This window comes from Malaclemys terrapin, chromosome 16 (assembly GCF_027887155.1).
Source record: "Malaclemys terrapin pileata isolate rMalTer1 chromosome 16, rMalTer1.hap1, whole genome shotgun sequence".
Lineage (NCBI taxonomy): Eukaryota > Metazoa > Chordata > Testudines > Emydidae > Malaclemys > Malaclemys terrapin.
Genome location: NC_071520.1, coordinates 3,091,008 through 3,107,387, shown reverse-complemented (window position 1 = coordinate 3,107,387; position 16,380 = coordinate 3,091,008). Strand labels below are relative to the sequence as shown.

The 16,380-nt window shown below is 56.1% G+C and overlaps 1 protein-coding gene across 3 annotated transcripts in view; it reads left to right on the top strand.

Moving 5' to 3' along the window:
• Nucleotides 1–16,380, top strand: part of RASAL1 (RAS protein activator like 1) — a 131,401-nt gene that overhangs the window by 15,179 nt on the left and 99,842 nt on the right. For 2 of the 3 annotated variants that reach the window (XM_054006779.1, XM_054006777.1), the window contains exons 2-4: nucleotides 6,344–6,400; nucleotides 12,146–12,259; nucleotides 13,052–13,113. The exons of the other annotated variant lie outside the window; for it this stretch is intronic. In XM_054006779.1, coding sequence (XP_053862754.1) covers nucleotides 6,344–6,400; nucleotides 12,146–12,259; nucleotides 13,052–13,113 — 233 coding nt within the window. The remainder of the gene's footprint in view (nucleotides 1–6,343; nucleotides 6,401–12,145; nucleotides 12,260–13,051; nucleotides 13,114–16,380) is intronic. 3 annotated transcript variants of the gene reach the window in all.

The following is a 16,380-nucleotide window of genomic DNA, read 5'->3' as shown; positions in this document are numbered from 1 at the left end:
GTTGCAGCCTTTCAAGTATCTGAGTCCCCCCTTAATCTCCTCTTTCCAAACTAAACATACCCAGTTCCTTCCGCCTTTGCTCCTATGGCTGCGTTCCAACCCTTTGATCATCTTTGTCATTCACCTCTGGATCTTTTCCAGTTTTTTCACATCCTGTCCAGGGGCGGCGAGTTATATGGGTCCATGGTGCCCGTGCTCCAGGAATAGTCAGGGCCCGGGAGCCCAGCTCCACCAATGTTTGGGGCCGGGTCTCTCCCCCCAGCCCCGCCTGCTGCCCCCACGCGCCTCCCCCAGAGTGTCTCCCAGCCCCGCCTGCTGCCCCCGGGCGATTTAAAAGGGCCCAGGGGCCCCTGGCCGCCACCGGCAGCACAGTGGGGCTAAGGCAGCTTCCTGCCCACCCTCACTCTGCGCCACACCCAGAAGTGGGTGGCACGTCCCTGCAGCCATGGGGATGTGTGTGCTCTTTGTGCTGCCCCCACCCCGAGCACTGACTCCGCAGCTCCCATTGGCTGGGAACTGTGGCCAATGGGAGTGGCGGGGGCACACGGAGATCCCCAGCCCCTCCACCTAGGCGCTGCTGCCAGGGGGTGTGTGGGTCACTTTTGGGAGCCGCCTGAGGTAAGGGCCACACACGCCCCTCACCCTTTCCTGCACCCCCACCCCCAGCCCAGAGCCCAAACCCCGCACCCAAACTTCCTCCTGCACCCAAATTCCCTCCCAGAGCCTGCACTCCAAACTCCCTCCCGCACCCAAACTCCCTCCCAGAGCCTTAGGCAGGTGAGTGGGTGGGTGGGTGGGGACTTTGAGCCATTCTGTGCACCACCAAAAATTAAACAAACCTGCTGCCCCTGATCCTGTCTATACAGCGGTGACCAAAATTGGACACAGTAATCCAGCTGAGGCCTAACCAGCGTCGAGTAGAGTGGCACTAACACCTCCCATGACTTGCAGGTTATGCCTCTGTTAATGTAACCTGAAATCGCATTTCCTTTTTTTGTAACAGCACCACATTACTGATGCATGTTGAGGGTGTGATCCACCACAACTCCCAGATCCTTCCCAGCAGTGCTGCTGCCAAGCCAGTGTTCCCCCAGTCTGTATTTGTGCATTCGGTTTCTCTTCCCTAAGTGTAGCACCTTCCATTTGTCTTGGTTGAATTTCACTTTATCATCTGTAGCCTAGTTCTCCAATTTATCAAGATCACTTTGAATTTTAGTTCCTTGTGATCCAGACATCAGTGAACGAGCCTCCAAAGAGACCTGCCAGTTAGCTCCACCCTTTGGCTCTCCCCAGGTTCCCCACGTTGTCTGCCCTGCTGGATTGCAAGCTTCTGGCAGCATGGACTGTGCTTTCCCCAGGGCTCTGTTGGCAGGAGCAGGAGTAGTGATCCTTAGCAGCACGGCCTAGAGGCCCAAGGGGAAGGCAATGTTGCTGTCTCTGGTGGGCCTGGCACCAGAGGATGTGAAGAGCCAAAGCAGTGGTAATTAGGCCATGCAATGGATTGTGGGGAGAAGGAGTGGAAGGGGATTTTGGGGATGGGAAGTGGAGAAAGGGAGCTCGTGCTTGCCTGCCTGGGCTTCCACCGGGACAATGCCATGGCAGTGGGAAGCTGTGCTGATGCAGTGCACGGCCTCTTACAGAGCCCAGCAGACCTTCAATCCTTAAAGGACCAGGGCACAGGTCAGCCTAAGGGTATGTCTACACTACGGGATTAATCCGAATTTATATAATTTGAATTTTGGAACTAGATTGTATAAAGTCAAATGTATGCGGCCACACTAAGCACATTAATTCGGCGGTGTGCGTCCATGTACTGGGGCTAGCGTCGATTTCCGGAGCGTTGCACTGTGGGTAGCTATCCCATAGTTCCCGCAGTCTCCCCCGCCCATTGGAATTCTGGGTTGAGATTCCCAATGCCTGACGGGGCCAAAAACATTGTCGCGGGTGGTTCTGGGTACATCCTCCCCCCTCTCCAGGGAAGCAACAGCAGACAACCGTTTTGCGCCTTTTTCCTGGGTGAACAGTGCAGATGCCATACCACGGCAAGCATGGAGCCCGCTCAGCTCAAGACAGCAGTCATGAACATTGTAAACACCTCACGCGTTATCATGCAGTTTATGCTGAACCAGAACCTGCAAAACCAGGCGGCGAGGAGTAGGCTACGGCAGCGCGGTGGCGAGAGTGATGAGGACATGGACATGGAATTCTATCAAACCGCGGGCCCCAGTGCTTTGGAGATCATGCTGTTAATGGGGCAGGTTATAGCCGTGGAATGCCGATTCTGGGCCCGGGAAACAAGCACAGACTGGTGGGACCGCATAGTGTTGCAGGTGTGGGACAATTCCCAGTGGCTGCAAAACTTTTGCATGCGTAAGGGCACTTTCATGGAACTTTGTGACTTGCTTTCCCCTGCCCTGAAGTGCCAGAATACCAAGATAAGAGCAGCCCTCACAGTTGAGAAGCGCGTGGTGATAGCCCTGTGGAAGCTTGCAACGCCAGACAGCTACTGGTCAGTCGGGAATCAATTTGGAGTGGGCAAATCTACTGTGGGGGCTGCTGTGATCCAAGTAGCCAAAGCAATCACTGAGCTGCTGCTACGAAAGGTAGTGACTCTGGGAAATGTGTAGGTCATAGTGGATGGCTTTGCTGCAATGGGATTCCCTAATTGTGGTGGGGCGATAGATGGAACCCATATCCCTATCTTGGCACCAGAGCACCAGGGTACCCAGTACATAAACCGCAAGGGGTACTTTTCAGTGGTGCTGCAAGCACTTGTGGATCACAAAGGACGTTTCACCAACATCAACGTGGGCTGGCCGGGAAGGGTTCATGACGCTCGTGTCTTCAGGAACACTACTCTGTTTAAACGGCTGCAGCAAGGAACTTACTTCCCAGACCAGAAAATAACCGTTGGGGATGTTGAAATTCCTATTGTTATCCTTGGGGACCCAGCCTACCCCTTAATGCCATGGCTCATGAAGCCATACACAGGCAGCCTGGACAGGAGTCAGGAGCTGTTCAACTACAGGCTGAGCAAGTGCAGAATGGTGGTAGAATGTGCATTTGGCCGTTTAAAAGGTCGCTGGCACTCGTTACTGACTCGGTCAGACCTCAGCCAAACCAATATCCCCATTGTTATTGCTGCTTGCTGTGTGTTCCACAATCTCTGTGAGAGTAAGGGGGAGACCTTTATGGCAGGGTGGGAGGCTGAGGCAAATCACCTGGCTGCTGATTATGCGCAACCAGACACCAGGGCGATTAGAAGATCACACCAGGAAGCACTGCGCATCAGAGAAGCTTTGAAAACCAGTTTCATGACTGGCCAGGCTACGGTGTGAAAGTTCTGTTTATTGAAAACCCACCCTCTTGATTGACTCATTCCCTGTAAGCAAACCACCCTCCCCCCTTAAATCATAGCTTGCTTTTAAATGAAATAAAGTCACTATCATTTAAAAATTGTGTATTCTTTATTAACTGATTATAAAGATAGGGAGCGAACTGACAAGGTAACCCGGATGAGGTTTGGGAGGAGGATAGGAGGGAAGTAAAAGGCCACTGAAAAAATTCAATATAATGACAGCCTTTTGGTTGGGCTGTCCACTGGGGTGGAGTGGGAGGGTGCCCGGAGCCTCCCCCACCCGCGTTCTTACACGTCTGGGTGAGGAGGCTATGGAACATGGTGAGGGGGGAGGGAGGTTATACAGCGACTGCAGCGGCAGTCTGTGATCCTGCTGCCGTTCCTGAAGCTCCACCAGACACCGGAGCATGTCCGTTTGATCACGCAGCAGCCCCAGCGTTGTAGCCTGCCACCTCTCATCTCGAGCGTCCCTCATGACCTCACATTCACTGGCATCTTTCCTGTACTTAGATACCATGTTCTTCCACTCATTCAAATGAGCTCTTTCATTGCGGGTGCATTCCATTATTTCCGAGAACATCTCGTCTCGCGTTCTCTTTCTCCACCGCCTTATCTGAGATAGCCTTCGGGACGGAGGAGGGAGGCTTGAAAAATTTGCAGCTGCTGGAGGGATGGAAAAAAGGAGAGAAGTTTTTAAAAAGATACATTTTACAGAACAATGTTTATACTCTTTCACGGTGAAAAACACTATTCACATTACATAGCACATGTGATTTCAGTACAAGGTCGCATTTTCCATCTTAATATTGAGTGCCTGTGGCTTTGGTGTTAGAGATCACAGACGCAGGTCTGGGCAACAGAATTCGGCTTGCATGCGGCCATGGTAAGCCATTGTCTTTCGGCTTCTGCGCCCTCCTTTCCCACATACCAAGCAAAGCCCGTTGACTACTGCGGTTTTCCTGTTAACCTTCAGCAGCAGAAAACAAACTAACTCCCCCACCCCATCCAATTCTCTGGGATGATCACTTTATCCCTCCCCCCACCGCGTGGTTGGTATCAGGGAAGATCCCTGCAGAAACCAAACTAACCCCCCACCCCCCCATGAATTATCTGGGATGATCACTGTACCCCTTCCCTCACCGCGTGGTTGGTATCAGGGAAGATCCCTGCTAGCCAAAGGCAAAAAGCTCAGTGCCAATTCCCCTCCCCCCACCCCGCGCTTGGCTAACTGCAGGGAAGGATTTCTTTTCAGCCACAGGCAAACAGCCCAGTAGGAATGGCCACCTCTGTCCCTTTAATTAAATTCCCGTATTTCAACCAGGTTACCATGAGCGATATCACTCTCCTAAGGATTACACAGCGAGATAAAGAACGGATGTTGCTTGAATGCCAGCAAACACCAGGACCATACGCTGACAGGCTTTGCCATGCAATGATACCAGATTACTTGCTACTAGCATGGCGTGGTTAAGTGTCCTACCATGGAGGACAGAATAAGGCTGCACTGCCCAGAAACCTTCTGCAAAGGCTTTTGGAGTACCTCCAGGAGAGCTTCATGGAGATGTCCCTGGAGGATTTCCACTCCATCCCCAGACACGTTAACAGACTTTTCCAGTAGCTGTACTGGCCGCCAATGCATCCCAAGTCCTCAGGGCAAATTAATAATTAAAAAACGCTTGCTTTTAAACCATGTTTTATATTTTAAAAGGTAAACTCACCTGAGGTCCCTTCCATGGGGTCATGGTCTTGGGTACTGGCTTGGGAGGGTACTTCAGCCAGGCTGAGAAAAAGATCCTGGCTGTTGGGGAGAATGGAGTGCTGTGTGCTCTCCACAAGCTCGTCCTCCTCTTCCTCCTCTTCCCCGTCCGCAGAATCCTCAGGTGTGGCTGAGCTTACCCCCGCCTCGGAATCCACGGTCAGAGGTGGGGTAGTGGTGGCGGCCCCCCCTAGAATTGCATGCAGCTCGGCATAGAAGCGGCTCTGACCCAGAGCGACCATTTGCCTCCTTTGTTTTCTGATAGGCTTGTCTGAACTCCTTGACTTTCACGCGGCACTGCTCTGAGTCCATCATGCCCTTGGAGATTTTTTCAAAAGTTTTGGCATTTCGTCTTTTCGAACGAAGTTCTGCTAGCACTGAATCATCTCCCCATATAGCGATCAGATCCAGTACCTCCCGTACGGTCCATGCTGGTGCTCTTTTTCGATTATCGGCCTGCATGGTTATCTGTGCTGATGAGCTCTCTGTGGTCACCTGTGCTCTCCTGTGCTGGGCAAACAGGAAATGAAATTCAAATGTTTGCGGGGCTTTTCCTGTCTACCTGGCCAGTGTATCCGAGTTCAGATTGCTGTCCAGAGCGGTCATAATGGTGCACTGTGGGATAGCTCCCGGAGGCCAATATCATCGAATTGCGGCCACACTAACCCTAATTCGAAATGACAAAATCGATTTTGGTGCTACTCCGCTCGTCGGGGAGGAGTACAGAAATCGATTTTAAGAGCCCTTTATTTCGAAATAAATGGCTTTGTTATGTGGACGGGTGCAGGGTTAATTTGATTTAACGCTGCTAAATTTGAATTAAACTCATAGTGTAGACCAGGCCTAAGCCTGATGTTCCCTTGGGAGCGCTACCCCACGCCCCGGTCAGGCCCCCCGATGGAGGGAAGCAGCGGTACCCTTCAGGGTGAACCCCAGGGGTTCCTGGGGATCTTGCTGGTGTGATGGAATGCCCTCTCCCTTCCCCCACCAAGGCTGAGCATCTGGCTGCCTGTGCCATGCTCTATGATGCCCGCTACAGGGTGCTGTGCACCAGCTCCCAACCAGAGCCCCCCCACAGTATCTAGCTGCTGTCTTTAAATGCTCTGCAAACAGTGCTCACCCCGGTGACCCTGGAGGGCTGCAGAGTCCTGCAGGAGGCGCTCTGACAGCATGGATACCAATGCCCTGCTTAATACTAATCTGCCTGCTTATTTGGTTTCCCTCCCCAGGTCTGGCACCAGCGACCCCTACTGCATTGTCAAAGTCGACAACGAGGTGGTAGCCAGGTGAGTGTGCCATGCTGGGGGCCCTGGGGATGGGCCAGGCCAGCACAGCCAAGGAGGGGCATTTGCACTGCCGGGGTTCAATGCCGGGTGACGTGGCCCAGTGCCATACAGACTGATGTACAGAGCAAAGCGCAGGTCTCCGCTCACTCAGCTGTCTCTGCAGGTGTTGATTTCCTGGGGTGTCTGCAGGACGTGGCTCTACAGCCTGCACCCTTAGGAGCTGTCGGTCAAATCAGCACATACGTGCCAGCTGTGCTAGCACCCAGCATCTGCAAACTTAGGTCATAGGCTGAGTCTAGTCCCATCCACATGGCAAACAGCTGCCAAGATAGGAGGCCTGGAACTCACCCCCCACCCTGCTGAGAAGGGCCCAGCCCTTGCTCATGGCTTTAGTGTATTTGGGGACAGGGTTAAAGCCCATTGCATCCCATCTCCACCAGGGGATGGAGCCATATTGGCGCCTGGCTGCCTGCCCAGAACATGGTTACCTTGGCAGTGCCGATGGGGTCTCTGGCTGGCTGCATTGGGGCGGATGTGCTGTTTGTAGGGCTCACACCCCCTCCCCCACTGCAACTTGAGACCTTTGCTCCTTGTTCTGTCATCTGCCACCACTGAGAACAGCCGAGCTCCATCCTCTTTGGAACCCCCCTTCAGATAGTTGAAGGCTGCTATCAAATCCCCCCTCATTCTTCACTTCTGGAGACTAAACAATCCCAGTTCCCTCAGCCTCTCCTCATAAGTCATGTGCTCCAGACCCCTAATCATTTTTGTTGCCCTCTGCTGGACTCTTTCCAATTTTTCCACACCCTTCTTGTGTGGGGCCCAAAACTGGACACAGTACTCCAGATGAGGCCTCACCAATGTCGAATAAAGGGGAACGATCCCGTTCCTCGATCTGCTGGCAATGCCCCTACTTATACAGCCCAAAATGCCGTTAGCCTTCTTGGCAACAAGAGCACACTGTTGACTCATATCCAGCTTCTCGTCCACTGTGACCCCTAGGTCCTTTTTTGCAGAACTGCTACCTAACCATTCGGTCCCTAGTCTGTAGCAGTGCATGGGATTCTTCCATCCTAAGTGCAGGACTCTGCACTTGTCCTTGTTGAACCTCATCAGGTTCTTTTTGGCCCAATCCTCTAATTTGTCTAGGTCCCTCTGTATCCGATCCCTACCCTCTAGTGTATCTACCACGCCTCCTAGTTTAGTGCCATCTGCAAACTTGCTGAGAGTGCAGTCCACACCATCCTCCAGATCATGAATAAAGATATTAAACAAAACCGGCCCCAGGACCGACCCTTGGGGCACTCTGCTTGAAACCGGCTGCCAACTAGACATGGAGCCATTGATCACTACCGGCTGAGCCCGACGATCTAGCCAGCTTTTTATCCACCTTGCAGTCCATTCATCCAGCCCATACGTCTTTAACTTGGTGGCAAGAATACAGTGGGAGACTGTATCTAAAGCTTTGCTAAAGTCAAGGAATAACACGCCCACTGCTTTCCCCTCATCCACAGACCCAGTTATCTCATCATAGAAGGCAATTAGGTTAGTCAGGCACGACTTCCCCTTGGTGAATCCATGCTGACTGTTCCTGATCACTTTCCTCTCCTCTAAGTGCTTCAGAATTGATTCCTTGAGGACCTGCTCCATGATTTTTCCAGGGTCTGAGGTGAGGCTGACTGGCCTGTAGTTCCCCGGATCCTCCTCTTTCCCTTTTTTAAAGATTTAGGGGTTTCCAGCTGCACATAGCCCCCTGCTTGCTCTCTGGCCAGAGGAGACTCTCCCCCATGATCCTGTGGGGGCGGGCAGCATCCTCTGGGCTGGGCTCGCTCCCCTCTGCCCCTCCGGTTCTCCACCCTGCCCCTGTGGTTGCCGTGGTGCTCCAAGTCCCGCAGCAAGTCTCACTGCTCTGGAGCTGGCCAGTGATGAAGTGGTTACTATGGAGAAGTCCATAAATTATTCCCCTATCTGGAGAAATGGTAGCATCTCCCCCTTTCCAGCCAGCTGGCCGGGTGCTCGCTGGAGGGGAGGGAGGAAGTATCTGGCCAGAGGTGTGGGGGTGGGCGCAGGAGAGCAATACAGGGTCAGGGGCCTGGGTCCTCCCAGCTTCATCCATGGTCCCTCACACACAGCCCAGCACATCTCCCTCCCTCTCTTCTCTTCCACTCTGTCTCGCCCCTTCTTCTTAATCACTCCCCTGCCCCTCCCCTGGCTTTCATTTCCTGAGCAGTCCCAGACCTGGCCCCGGCTCATGGCCAGTCCTGCTGCCACCGCACTGTTCTCCCCACTGGGAAGCCACCCCTTGTCCTGCTCATAACGCCAGGGGAGAATGAAAACCACCTCCTGCTCCTTGGAGCCTCCACAACCCGGCCAGGGAGGTGGCCCGCCACAGCACTGGGACTGTGTCTGCGGGGAAAGCTTAGTCCAGGAATGTCTTTCGGGGGGGTGGGCTGCTTGCAAAATCTGGATCCAACCTTTATGGGCCTTTGGAAGTGGGAGTCTGTTCCTGGCCCAGCACCAAGGCTGCGTTCCTCATTCGCTCGGGCACCGTGGAGATCTCCTGGAAGCTCTCCATCCATGCACAGCCAGGCAGCTAGCTCCTCTCTTTGCCTGGAAAGGACAATTTTGCTCCGTGTGATGAGGTTGGGGACTGTGATTTCCATGGTGTGGGGCTCACCCACTGGAGGCCAGCACAGCATCTCCCCCCTGCAGGGTGCAGCAGTTGGTTTTCCCTGAATCCGATCCCAAGGCTGCAGAATCTCCAGCATGAGGTCACTGAGCAAGGGAAGCCAACTCCCCTAATCATCCGTGAGCTAGATGCCTTCATCTCCTCCTGCGCCCAAGGCCTGAGAGCTCAGCTCCTGCAGCAGGAAGAAGTGGTAGGGAAAGCAGATGTACTGGGGTAGGTAGCAGAGGGGGTCTGTCCCCGACATGGCCACCGCTGCACCCCGGCTCCAAACCCTCCCTGTGTGGCAGCTCCCGGAGCTGGTGAGCTGCAAGCTGTGGCCACAGGGAGAGGCAGCAGCGAACAGCTGGGAGCTGAGGGTAAGGAGGGGGCCCTGGAGGCGGGGGCGTGACTCAAGCTGTTGGGGGAGGAGTGGATCTTTAAATTGTACCCACCCCACTATCGGCAGGTACCAGTTGTCTCTGCCTGGCTCCAGGCTGCAGGGCCACCCTTCCCAGGGTCTCTGACACTCCAGCTCCTAGCAGCTTCCTCACCTCAGCCAGCTGGGCTCCACCCTTGGAGCCCCCCTTGCTCCAGGGATTCACTGCAGGAGTTAGCTCCCCTCCTGGGTGGCCTTTGCTGCCCAGGGCCCAGCTTGTCTCAGTCCTTCCTCCCAGGACTCAGCCCAGTCCTCCCCAGGGCCGGTGCAAGGAAGTTTCGCACCCTAGGCAAAACTTCCACCTCCCCTCCCTCTGCCCTGAGGCTCCCCCCCCAGGGAGCCGTGTGGCAGCTCCCCACCCCAGCTCACCTCTGCTCCGCCTCCACCCCGAGCACGCCGCCCCCACTCTAATTCTCCTCCCCTCCCAGGCTTGCGGCGCCAAACAGCTGATTGGTGCTGCAAGCCTGGAAGGCGGGAGAAGTGGAGCAGCAACGGTGTGCCTGGGGAGGAGGCGTAGCAGAGGTGAGCTGGGGTGGAGAGCTGCCGCACGGCTCCCCGGGGGGGGAGGGGGGGAGCTGCCGCGGGGAAGGAGGGGTGCCTCAGGGCAGGGGGGGGAGCTGCCACAGGGCTCCCCACCCCAGCTCACCTCTACTATGCCCCCTCCCCGAACACGCCGTCGCTGCTCCACTTCTCCCGCCTCCCAGGCTTGCAGCACCAATCAGCTGTTTGGCGCCGCAAGCCTGGGAGGGAAGGAGAATTAGAGCAGGGGCGGCGTGCTCGGGGAGGAGGCGGAGCAGAGGTGAGCTGCGGTGGGGAGCTGCCGCACGACTCCCCAGGTCGGGGTGGGGTGGGAGCTGCCGCGGGGGAGAAATTGGGGGCACCGCTTTTTGGTGCCCCCAAATCTTGGCGCCCTAGCCAACCGCCTAGTCTGCCTTAATGGTAGCACCGGCCCTGGTCCTCCCTCTCAGCTGCCTACTAGCCGCCCTTTGTAGAGCCAGGGTAGCCCAGCCCTCTTTAATTAGCTGGACTGGGCTCCCCTGCTCCAGGCCAGAGGCTCTGAGCACAGAGACCAGCTCCTGGGGCCCACAGTCTGGGGGGATCCCTCTTGCAGCTCCCACATGCAATGTAGCTGAAATGCTTGAGCACAGCGTTTCCTTTTGCCAGCTGAGAGCCTCTGGAGCTGCTTGTTCTGAGTTTGAATCCCCGAGCGCTGGGACGTGAGATGGGGAGCTGGGAGGTCATGAGCTCTAGCCCCAGCTCAGCCAGCCACTTGCTGTGGTGGGCAAGTTGGTTAATCTCTCTGGGCTACATTAATTCCTGGCTGTGTTTTCATGAACCACAGCAGATGGGTTTGGCCCTCTGTGCCTCAGTTTCCCCATCTGTAAAATGGGGATAATGGTGGTTCCCTGCTGCTGGGGGGCTCAGGAGGGCTGACAGGCCTCATGTCTCATGCTGGAAATTGCTGCAGAGGCTCTGAACTCTGTTGTTTTACTCTTACTTTCAGTGGGGTTGAGCCAACTGCAGCATCCACCTCGCTGCCTCCCCTTCCCTCCCCTTGGGACTGACAGTAGTGTGGTGAGGGCACTGAAGCCAGCCAGTGCTGAGGTTTCCTTGGGTATCAGGGCCTTGCCGTTGCTTCTCAAAGACATTCAGATGGGTTTGAAGAGAGACTGAGCTGAGAGGATTTCTCCTGGGCCCAGGAAACTATGAACTGGGGTGGGGAGGGTGCACAGGCGCTGGCGTGGCAAAGGTGATTTTACAGTCTTCCCCAGCTCACGCTCCCCCTGCCGCGCTGGAACGAAGCAGCAGTAAACGCCAGCCCCAGGTCTGGAAGTCCCAAGGGGTGTACGCCACATGCAATGCGTGCCTTGGGCCAGCAGTCTGCTGTAGAGAAGGAGGCTCTGAGATATACCGCACAGGGAGCATGCAGTGGGACTGCCAGAACCGGGTGTTCGCTTGAGCCGTGCCTTACCGGCTGGGTGGGTTTGATCTCTGGCAAATATGGCAGGCTTGTGATGCTGCATGGGCTGGGCAGCCTTTGGGTGGCTGTGCCAGGACTGTTGTGTGCGCCTGGCGCTGTACATGTTGGCAGTATCTGGGTGCATGTGCTCGTGCATTGGCATTTGTGTGGCTGTGTGTGTTGGTGGGGGCTGTGTGTTGGCAGTAGTTGCGTGACTGATTGTTGGTGACATTTACATCCCTTTGGCTCTGTGTGTGTGTGTGTGTGTGTGTGTGGGCTGTAGTTCTGTGCATCAGTGGACGCTGCATGCCTCTAGCAGGGGCTGCGTCCCCCTCTGTGCGTTTGGTGGGGTCCACGTGCGTGGCACATGCTCTTGATTCTTGGAGCTGTGGGGTCCGGATAGAATCTCTGAGCAGGGCCTGAGCCTCTGCCTCTCCTTCCAAAGCCCTTGGGATAAAGCAGCAGAGTAAATCTGCCCCCAGAGGCCCCCCAGGGATAGAGGCTGAGCCTGTAGTTCCCACAGTGACGGCTGGGTCCACCAGCTGGGATCCCTCTCACAGCCCCTCTCCACTGCTCCACGACCCGCCATGCTGGCTCAGCTCCTGCAAGCCTCATTGCCTCTCGCAGGGGGTGGCCCCGGCCACTGGCACTGTCTTCACCCGCCTTGTGCTCTGCTTGCAGGACCGCTACCGTGTGGAAGAACCTGAATCCCTTCTGGGGGGAGGAGTACACCCTGCACCTGCCCATGGGCTTCCACAGTCTCGCCTTCTACGTGCTGGATGAGGACACCATTGGGTACGAGGGTGCTGGGGAGGGCATGGGGGGGCTGCTTCTGGGCCTGGACAGGACCCTGGGTCTGGCGGGGGCTCAGAGCACTAAGGAAGGGCAGTGGGTCTTACTGAGCCAGGCTCTGCTTGGAACAATGGATCTGCCCCGGGCTCTGGTACCACGCGCTGGCCCCTCCTTTCCCTGGGGCTGGCTCCTCTGCCAGCCATGCTGAGTCAGCAGCAAACAGGCAGCAGGATTAGTCCAGTATTTACTTTCCCTAATTCCCTCCCATCCCCCGCCCGAGGGCTCCTCCACAGTCTGGGCCTCTGAGCTTGGGGCTGGCTGGGCCATTGGCTTGTCTCCGGGCTGGCTGGGGGAGAAGCCCACGAGTGAACAGCCATGGAGGAGGAATTCTCTGCTTCCCGGGGCTGGTTTTTCCAAGACCTTGTGGACAAGGCACAGGATGGGGATTGGTCTCAGGAGATGTAGGCTGGGGATTGGTCCTGCTTTGAGTAGGGGGTGGGACTAGATGACCTCCTGAGGTCCCTTCCAACCCTGAGATTCTAGGATAGGCTCTCTGATGCTCCAGTGAGGGGCTCCCTCCTGTAACTACGGCCGTAGATAGACATTGGACAGTTGGTTTTCTTGGTGGAGCTGTGCAGAGCAAAGCGCGGAGGGAATGAATCCCTCCCTGAACAGCTGGGGTGATGCGAGGAAGCCCGTTGAGGTGGATTGGCCCCTGGATACCCTGCTCCTTGGCCGTGCAGGGCAGTTAATTCCAGGCACTCTTTGCCCAGACCTGGCTCTCTTTCCTTGCAGGCACGATGATGTCATTGGCAAAGTATCACTCAGCAAAGAATGGATTTCGTCTTACCCGCGAGGTAGGTGCTGGGGCAGTGGAGGGAGCGCTGGGGCTGCAGCAGTGTCTTAGGAAGACAGTGGCTGGGTCACAGCTGACATGCAGGGCCAGGGTGACCAGACAGCAAGTGTGAAAAATCGGGACAGGGAGTGGGGGGTAATAGGAGCCTATAGAAGAAAAAGACCCAAAATCGGGACTGTCCCTATAAAATCGGGACATCTGGTCACCCTATGCAGGGCAGCAGGCACCAAATTGGCAACTTATGGGCCATTCCGCAAGGCCTGGGTTTGCCAATTTCTAATTTCAGAAAACCAAAGACCCTCGCCCCGCTCCCTGTCCCGCCCCTTCCCAAGGCCCTGTCCCTGCTCACTCCATCCCCGCTCCTCGTCGCTCGCTCTCCCCCACCATGGCTCACTCGCTGATTTTCACCGAGCTGGGGCAGGGGATTTGGGTGCGGGAAGGAGTGAGGGCTCCAGCTGGGGGTGCACCTGGGTTGGGGCTGGGGATGAGGGGTTTGGGGTGCAGGAGGGGGTGCCAGGCTGGGGCCAAGGGGTGCGGGAGGGGGTGTAGAGTGCAGGATCTGGGAAGGAGTTTGGGTGTGGGAGAGGGCTCCAAGCTGGGCCGGGGGTTGGGGCATGGGAGGGGGGTTGGGGTGCGGGCTCCGGGAGGCACTGATGTCAGGTGGCCCCTTAAATAGCAGCTGCACCAGCGCTGCCCTAGCATTTCCTGGGCCTCAGAGGCTGCTCGATCTGCCATGAATCCTGGACATATGGCTCGGCCAGTGCACTGAGGACAAAAGTTTTTTCTGTTCTCTGGAATGCGGGGGGAGAGAGCGGGGAAGAGAATTCCCCACAAGTCTCTCTCTCTCTCTCTCTCCCCCCCCCCCCCCCAGCAGAGCCCACATCACAGCAGCTGTAGGGAGAGCGCTGCTGCAAGCCCACTCCTCCTCTCCCTGCCATTTGCAGTGACCCCCCAGCCCCTCTCCGTCTGGCCACTGGCTGGTGCCTCCACGCCCAACTGCTGCTCGACTCTGCTCAGACCCGTTCCCAGGGAGAGCAGGCCAACTTTAGCCCCATGCTTCTGCGCTGCCCATTCATCCCGCGAGGAGACTGACCAGCCCACAGCCCCTTACCTGCTTGCCGCATGGTCCCGAGACGAGCCCGGCGCAGCAGCCCCCGTGAAGTGGGCTACTGGGCCTGGGGCAGGCAGTGGCGGCTTGCCCTGGCCCCCTCCCCTACCGGTGGCTGCATGTGGCCCCTGGGGAGCTGGGCTGGCTCCTCTCTCCGCTTCCCCCGGCCGGGGAGCAGCGGGCTAGGTAGGGAGGGGACTGAAGGCACTTCCCAAAGGCCACAAAGCCCGCTCTGCAGGGAGCCCCCAGCCGCCCTGGCAGCTGCTGCCCGGGGTTAACCCTGCCGGCCCCAGCCCACATCTGGGTGCCTTTCCCAGCCCCTCCGCAGGGACCCACCCCCTGCCCGCCAGGGCTCACACCGCCCTCGAGCTCCACAAAGAGAGCTGCTGCAGGCCTCATCCCCCCCGCCACCAACTGGACTTCTAACGGCCTGGTCGGCGGTGCAGACTGGAGCCGCCAGGGTCCCTTTTCGAAAACCGGACGCCTGGCAACCCTAGCGAGGCCTGGCTCAGATCCTAGCCTCCCCCAGCCAGCAGGGCCCTGGCGTGTTGCCAACTTAGCTAGTTTGTCACTAGATTTAGAGACTTTTTGGTTTCCCTAGCGAGAAAATAAGTGACCAGTGAGAAATCTAGCGACTTTCACTGCCAATGACAGTGACATTCAAAGAAAGACGTCACCAATATGTATAGTCACCAAATCATTCACAAGCAGCTCGATAGTGTTAATAAAATCCATTCCACGCTCTTCTTACTACGTTCTGTTGCACACCCAGTCAATGTCATTATGTCTCTATGGAGCATGTCCTTGGAAGGAATCACATTCCAGGGCTTCTCGGGCTGAGATCACGATAATCTGCAGGCGAGAGAAATACATTTGTGGAGGCTAATTAAATAGTTTGCTAAAGCCAGGCGCGCTTTGGAGAGAGCACCAGGCCCGGGACTTGTTACCCAAACGTGTTCTTTCTCGTTGCTACGTAGTAAGTCGCACAGCCTGTGATGCAGGGTACGATGGCTAATGAAGCGGGCTGGATGGGGAGGCAGGTTAGCCAGCGAGGAGAGCCGCATGGATGGAAGGTGGGGTGGGATGAGATAGGGCCAGGTGCCCCAATGGGGTGGGGGAGCGCTGTGCCTCCAGGGAGGAAGCCCTTACTGCAGGATCAAAGGTGGAGCTAGCTTGTTTTCAGTTCCCCTTTATCCCTTCCCCTGGCTTGACCGGGGTTAGCTGCCCAGCTGTTTTCAGAAATGAAACCCTGGAAGCAGGGGGAAGGGGTCCGGCTGGTGGACTTTTCTTCTTTAAATCTACTTTCTTGGCTCCCTGCAGCGTGAGGTCAGGTGAGGCGAATGCCCTCCCCCCCCCCGGCTCTGGGCTCTCCCTTCCACTCACCTGTGGGCTCAGATCCAGGCGGCAAGGAAGGGAGGCGCAGCTGAAATTAACCAACCCCAGCTGTGCTGGACTGCCCTGTACAGAACACCCTTCCCGCTGAGCAGAGGGCTGCAGTTTCCCTCCCAACGAGCAGAGGGCGCCCTCCTGACGAGGACGGTATACTGGTGTAGTTGTTTCTGGTGTGCAACAGAATGTAGAAGAAGTGCATTAGTAACACCATCGAGCTGCTTGTGAATGATTTTGGGACTACACTCGCCTGTGTGTGTATATCTGTATCTATATCAAATTCTCTGTTGAATTCTCTGGAAATGTTGTTAGGTGACATTTCTGATTCCTTTTGAGTGCTTCAACAGCTACATCTGGCGACTTTTCAGGGTTTGTCTGGTGACTTCCTGCTTTGTGGAGTTGGCAACACCCCCCCAGCAGCACAGAGTAGCGGGGTATCAGCAGATGGAGCAGGCAGGTCATCTGGCAGCATTGTTCCAGTGTTGCTGACTCTCAGGCTGTTGTTGTGATTCTCTTGCTGTTTGGCATCCAAGTCCCAGCTCTTGGAGTCATGTGGTTATGAAAGAATCTCAGCTTGCCTTTTCAAAAGAAAAGTGGTTTTCTGGCCTTTGGTGCTTTGGGGAAAAGGCTGCAAGTGCCACCCACGGGCACCCAAAAGGCGAGGGAAGAGATCCCCTGGCTATTGTGATAGTTTTGTAGATCTCCTGATTTTAAACCAATCTCGTGATTTTGGGGAGCTGGGGGGCTGACTTGTGATTTTTGACAGTTTGG